The 6,791-nt window shown below is 56.6% G+C and overlaps 1 protein-coding gene across 1 annotated transcript in view; it reads right to left on the bottom strand.

Moving 5' to 3' along the window:
* Positions 1-6,791, bottom strand: part of POU2F2 (POU class 2 homeobox 2) — a 32,487-nt gene that overhangs the window by 17,747 nt on the left and 7,949 nt on the right. Inside the window, 2 exon segments of the mRNA XM_077768168.1 lie at positions 2,837-2,953; positions 6,643-6,699. Coding sequence (XP_077624294.1) covers positions 2,837-2,953; positions 6,643-6,699 — 174 coding nt within the window.

Genomic DNA, 6,791 nt, shown 5'->3' with positions numbered 1-6,791 from the left:
TCGGGAGGCAGCTAACGCAGGAGGAATGTGGTCCCCACGTTCCTGGTGGGCATGGTGCTTGGAACTGGGGATACTCATTCGTCTGTTAGGGAAATGGGGTCACAGGGTGACAGAACTCACAGAAAACAAACTCTTGGGCCCAGCTTTGCAACTGCAGACTGACAGGCTGGGAGGAGGAGGGAGGAGCCAAAGGAAGGGGTTGGCAGGGCGGTTAGAGGAGGTGTCCTTGGAAATCAGAGACTGGGGGGGACAGCAGGCAGCAGAGGACTAGCCTGCTGCAGCCCCTGGGTCACTGGATCCTCGGGTCGCAGGGAGCTTGGATGTGGTCCAAGAAGTGTGCAAACAGAAGGAATGCCTGGCCCGTCTGTGTCGGGCTGCTCTCTCCCTCCCCGCTCCCTGCCATCTTTGTTCCTTCCACAGCTATTTCCTCAGGCATCTTCAGACACAGCGCCCAGCAATTAGGGCCAGAAGGAGAGGAAAGGGCTGGGGACCCCCAGAGGAGGCAGGAAATTATAAACCAGCTGGAGGGAGGGAAGTCATGGAAAACTTCCTGGAGGTGTGGACTCCCAAGCTGGGGCTTAAAGGCTGAAGAGAAGCTGTCCAGGGAAAGGGAGGGAGCCGACTTGCAGGTAGAAAGGAGAACAGGAGCCGGGGCACTGATACTTGAGACCTAGTGAGGAGCCCCTGCATGTGACGCCACCTCCTGCTGCTGGCGTCTCTGGTGGCCTGGGTGGGAAAGCTGGGGACTATCGACTATCGCCAAAGGCAGCGGGGCCCCGGGTCATATGTTTGGAGCCCTGGATCCCCAGGCAGGGCTCCAGGGCTGTTCTACCACTTGTGCTCACAGGGCGACCTCGACCGGGATGAGGATTTGTGGGATTTGTGGATTCGAGGAGGTCACCATTAGCACAGCACCTAGCCAGACTCTAGTTACAGTCGCCATGGCGAGCCAGCCATTGCAAGGCTAAGTTTGGGAGCCGTCACGGGGCAGCGAGCGCAGACTGCTGTGTGTGTCTGCAGAACCAGGCCCAGAGAGAGGAAGCCCTGAGAAGGCAGATTCCGGCTCAGAGTTGAAGATGGTCTCACGCGTAAGCACTGGTAAGTAGCAGAATGGGCCTACTGGAAGCTGAACTCTTATGGGGGAACAACCTGTGGAGGCTGGACACCTCTGTGTAGACAGCACCTGCCCCTGGGGTTTCATGGAAGGGGGTGGATAAAGAGAAAAAAAAAAAGCAATCCAAAGAGGAGTCCTTGTGGGAAACACAGGGCTGAGGGAAGTTAAACAAGCTTCTTCGCTGCAGGACTTCTCAGGACCTTCACTGCCCTGGAACACAGACTCGAATGCTTACAGAACCCAGGCAGACAGCACAAATGGGTGACAGGGGCAAGTGTGAATGGGGTGGAGCCTGCAGGCCCGTGGGGAGGGGAAGCCTGCTCAGCTCCTACTCTGTTCCGCCAACTATCCTGATGGGAAATTGGTTGGCCCCTATCATGGGTTGAACTGGGTCTCCCCAAAAGACATGGCAGAAATCCTAACCTCCAGTGCCTATAGATATGACCGTATTTGGAAACACGGTCTTTGCAGATATAATCGAGGCAAATGAGGTCATCAGGGTGGGCCCTAATCCAGGTACTGGTGTCCTTATACTAAGAAGGGGACGTGGGAACACAGAGACAGGCAGACGCGCACAGAGATGGCCACATGACCGCGGAGGCAGAGGTTGGAGCCATCCAGCTACAAGAATGCCAAGGGTTTCCGGTACTACCAGAGGCTCGAAGAAGCAAAGAGGGGTTGTCCCTAGAGCCACCTAGTTTGTGGGGCTTTGAAATGACAGCCCCAGGAAACGAATACAGCCACTAACTCATGATTCAGTGTGTACCCGAAGTCTCCAGAACGGCCAGAGAGGCCACAGCGCTCCCCGACCCAGTGGCCATAGGCCCCTTTTCTGGAAGAGAGTCTCTCACTGGATACGCCGGGGCACACGTTATCAGGCACTAGTTCAGAGTCTCAGCCTTTCCTTTTTGTGCCCACGTGGGCCCCCTTCCATGGGGGTGATTCCTGGTTTCCTCAGCTATAACCTGAGGAGGAGCCCCCAGTGAGAGAGACAGAGAGCGCTTAGCCGGCCACTCCATCACACGGGGTATGTTCTCCCTCCGAGCCTTGCTTCACCCCACTGAGATATGGGTGCAGCATCCCGCAAGGCTTCCTAGGGTTGCTGGGAACTGCCTGGCACAGGACTGGTGGTCCTAAAGGTCGGTCCCCGTGGCCCAGTCAGCCCCCTGCACATGGGGCTTCTGCCTGTCACCCGCTGGAGGGCGTGTGCCCCCCGGGGCTGCCCTTACCTGTGCTGTGAGCTGGATGGGCTGGGACAGGGTGAGCTGTGGGGTCCCCGGGGGCTGGCTGGCAGGCTGTGGTGGCGGCAGGTCGCCTCCCCCAGAGGAGGTCGGGGGCTGCGAGGTCGAGGAGGAGGCAGAGGAGGAGGAGGAAGAGGAGGAGGAGGAGGTGGAGGAGGCGGCGGCGGCGGCGGCTGCGGCACTGGACTGCTGCACGGCTGCGGCCAGGAGCTGGGCCTGGGCTTGCTGCAGGAGGAGCTGCTGCTGGGCCAGCATCNGGTGTGCCAGGGGAGGGGTGTGGGGAGGAGCAGAGAAGGCAGAGAGGGGTTAGTGCCTGAGCCAAGCAGGTTAGGGGGCGAGTCTCGCAGGAGGTCTGAGGAGGACAGGAGGCAGGTGTGAGAGTGTGGCTGCGGTCCTGGGGGACCCCCCATGCCAGCGGTCCTGTAACAGATGGGGGGCGGCCAGACTGTGCCCACGCGCCCGTGCTTCCCCGAGTACTTACCCCGGCTAGCTGGCTGCCTGTCAACATGAGTTGGGCCTGGGGCAGATGTGGCTGAGCCGGCTGTGGGGGCGGGGGTGCTGCTGGGGCTGAGTCGCCACTGGGGTCTTCAGCCTTGATCTGGGGGGGAGAGAGGCAGGGTCCGGGACCCCAGAATGTTAAGTGGAGGCCAGAGAGAATGCCCACCTGTGAACCAAAGAGAGGGCACGTGTGTGGCAACAGCAGTCTGGGGCCGGCGTACGAGGCGTGGACTGGGGTATAGAGGCAAGACTCTGTACTACCAGCTGGGGGTCTTAGGCCACCTCTCTGGCCTCAGTTTCCTCAGTCATCAGATAAGGCTAACACACCCCCTACACCCAAACTCCTACAGGAAGAGGGTCACCTTTGGGGAGCAGTTTTCCCCTCTGGGGGGTTCAGTTTTCCCATCTGTAAAATGGGAAATGTGCCAACAGGGGACTCGGGACATCAAAGAGTAGAGTTCTGGGTCCCACACCCCTCATCTGTGTTAGCTAGAGGCACATCTCTTATTAATGGAGTAAGACTTCACTGGAAGAAAGAGTCTTAGGTTATTTTAAAAAAAAATCACCGCCTTAGAACATGGGTCTGGAATTCAAATGAGTGTGGAAACAGGCAGACAGTGCACATGGGTGATGCGGGCAGATGAGAATGGGGGGGGCTGGCAGGGTGTGCAGCCCTCCGAAGGAGAAGCTTGCCCAGCTCCCGCCCTGCTCCCACCAATCATTCATTTTAAAATTGAGAATAAAATCATGGAGTGCCTGGGTGGCTCAGTGGGTTGAGCGTCCAACTCTCAATTTCGGCTCAGGTTATGATCCCATCATTACTCTGCTGATAGTGCAGAGCCTGCTTGGGATTCTCTCTCGCTCTCTTTCTCTCTCTCTCTCTCTCTGTCCCTCTGCCCCTCTCCCCAGCTCATGATCTCTCTCTCTCTAAAATAAAAATAAATAAATAGATAGCCAAAACCTAAAGCAAAAACAAAAAACAACCTAAAAAAACAAAAACACTGGCAAAAGCAGCAAAGCAAATAAGCGGGCCTGATGTGGCCCCATTGCTGCCACCTGTCAGCCTCCACCCCAGAAGTCCACTGAGCCCCTCATCTCTGTGTAGGATGTGGATGCCTCTCGCATCAAATGCATAGGACAGACCAACACAGGGTCCCGGCCTTCTTCCTCTCCTAGACTGAAAGCCAGACCACGGTGGGCTTGCCTGATTGGTCTGTTAGTAAAGGACACGTGGGGGTAGGAGGGGATATGCCTTGAAGAGTCACACGCTCAGGCCCAGAAGGGACAATGGGCTCAAAGGATGATCCCTAACCCTTCAGCTCAATGGCCCAGCACCGCTTTGCAAAGGGAAGTCCAGAGAGGGAAAGCAACTGGTGCAAGGTGACACAGCAGGTGGCAGGGGCGTGGCATTTGGAATGCAGACTGAGATGAACAGAGGCTGGGAAAAGGCCAAATAACAGAGGGTGAGCGGCGTGCCCCCGGATAGGATACAAATGTCAGAAAGCTTAAGGGGCACCAGGATGCAGCATCAAACCACAGTGAGTGCTAGAAGCCAGACCAGTGGCCGTCCCGGGCAGGGAATCAAGGACCTCTGGAAGTCTCTGGGGTTCTGCTTCCTGATCTGGTGCTGGCTGCACGGGTGTTCGGTTTGTGAAAATCCACAGAGCCGTACACTGAAGATCTCTGTGTATGTCACATTTTCATTAAAAGTTAAAAGAAAAAAAACAAACCAAGAAAAACACCAACATGATCAGAACACTGGTCCTCTTGGGGCGCCTGGGTGGCTTAGTCGGTTAAGCGTCCGACTTTCGCTTAGGTCAAGATCTCGCGGTTCGTGGGTGCGAGCCCCGCGTCGGGCTCTGTGCTGACTGCCAGCTCAGAGCCTGGAGGCTGTTTCAGAGTCTGTGACTCCCTCTCTCTCTGACCCCCCCACGCCCCCGCTCACGCTGTCTCTCCCTCTCTCTCTCCTAGAAATAAATAAAAATAAAAAAATAATAAAAAAAAAAGAACACTGGTCCTCTTTGAGGTTTCTTTCATTGATTCCTTCCGGTTCTCTGCAGAACATCTCCATTAGGTGCTAGGATGGCTCGAAGGCCTCATCCCTAACAGGGCTCAGTCTCCCTTTTTAACAAACGAAGGAAAGCCCTTGGGCTTACACCTGACAGGCAGGAGTCTCTGGGTATATTTTAATAATCACTGTATTGGGCACCTGGCTGGCTCAGTCAATAGACACCGAGTCTTGTGGGGTCATTAGTTCAAGCCCCACGTTGAGCGTGGATATTACTTAAAAAAAAAAAAAAAAATCATTGTATTTGTTTCCATGGCAGGTGATTCTGGTTTTCCATTCATGAAATTTCCATTAAAAAAAATTTATTTCAGCTGTTCATGAGCTGAAAATTATTGAAGCTGATTGATGGGTACCTGGGGGGTTATTTTCATGATACTCTTTTTTTTCCTCCTTTGGTATCTGCTTCACATTTTCCATAATAAAATATTTTTTGCAGTGAAGCCAATGAACAAAATTGTGATGTAAGCAATGGTACACGGTGGTGTGTGGATGTGTCTGAAATCGTGATGGGGGCACACGAATCGCTGCAGTTGGGGGAAGACTAACACAGAAGAGGCGGAGTGAGATGGAGAACAGGAGGTAGTGTGGACAGAGGCCCGGAGTCAGAGGCCAATGCCCTCTCTGCCTCGGGCTTTCCCCGGGAGCCAGGGTCTGGGCTGGGGAAGGGCAGCGAGAATCCTTCCTTCCTGGGGCCCCACTGGCTTCCCCACAGAGAGGCAGGGCTGCTGTGAGACCAGGAGAGGCTGCAAAAAATGCAGCAGTGGAGGCAGAGGGTGGAGGTATGGACACGTGCTCGGCTCCAAGGGCTAAGGCCAGAACTACGCCCGAGATCAGAGGGAAGGAGGCCGGAGCCAGACCCCTTCTCCCCTGGGCCCTGTCCAACTCACTCAGCACAAGATACCCACCCACGAAGCTGCATCAAGGCTCCCCAGAGCCCATCCAATCTGATAGCACGCCCCCCCCCCCCATGTTAGAGAAAAGGAAACTGAGAAGCCCAGCGGCGGTGGCAGGCGGGCAGTGATTTTCCGGGCAGTGATTTTCCCATGGTCACCGAGTAGTTCCCGGCTCCCAGCCCCATCGCTCTACCACCTTTGATCAGGACCAGGTGTCCTTCGGAGGAGCCCCCAGCCTGTGCCCTCCGGGCTGCCTTCAGGCCTCTGGACCTGCGGCTACGCCCTCCTCCCGCCAGGCTGGAGTGTGGAGACGTGGGCCCCAGACTCCTCAGGAAGCCCAACGGTGCCCAGCAGCAGGCAAGGCCCGTGTGGATCAGGGAGTTGTTCTGTCTGGCCACTTCCAGCTTCCCCATCATCCTTAGCCATCCTCACTGGGTCTGCCCCCCTCCTTACCCACCTCCATTGGCTGGCCCCTAAGTGTGTGTGTTGGGGGGCTGGGGGTGGGGCAGGCCCCTGTCAGGGAAGTTGGGATGGGGGCGGGGCCCTCAGCTTCCTGTTGTTCATCGCCCTGGGGCTCTGGGGGGGATTTCCCTGGCCACCCCCACCCCCCAGGGAAGGGGAAGGAGCCTGGGTGAGTCACAGGCCTGGGGTGGGAGCCTGAGTGTGAGAAGGAGCGGGAGGAGCTGTGTCACCAAGTTATCGGGGCTCCGTGCCCCTCAGGCCCCAGGCCCACAAAGGTGCGTGGGACCCTCTCCCAGATACCAACCAGCACCCATCACAGGACGCCCTCCCTGTTCCTCTACCCTGGCTGTTCTGATAGGTGCTTACCTTGGTGCTGGGGCCAGTTGGGGACACGGAGAACGGGGAGGTCTTATTCTGGGGGTTCTGTGAAGAAAAAGTTGGGGTGGGGAATGGGAAGAATGACATGAAGCAGCTTCTGACACCCTGCTCCTCGCCCACGGGGGCCGCCTCCGTTC

This window comes from Crocuta crocuta, unplaced genomic scaffold (genome assembly GCF_008692635.1).
Source record: "Crocuta crocuta isolate KB4526 unplaced genomic scaffold, BGI_CrCroc_1.0 scaffold886, whole genome shotgun sequence".
NCBI lineage: Eukaryota > Metazoa > Chordata > Mammalia > Carnivora > Hyaenidae > Crocuta > Crocuta crocuta.
This window is presented reverse-complemented; position numbering and strand designations above follow the sequence as displayed.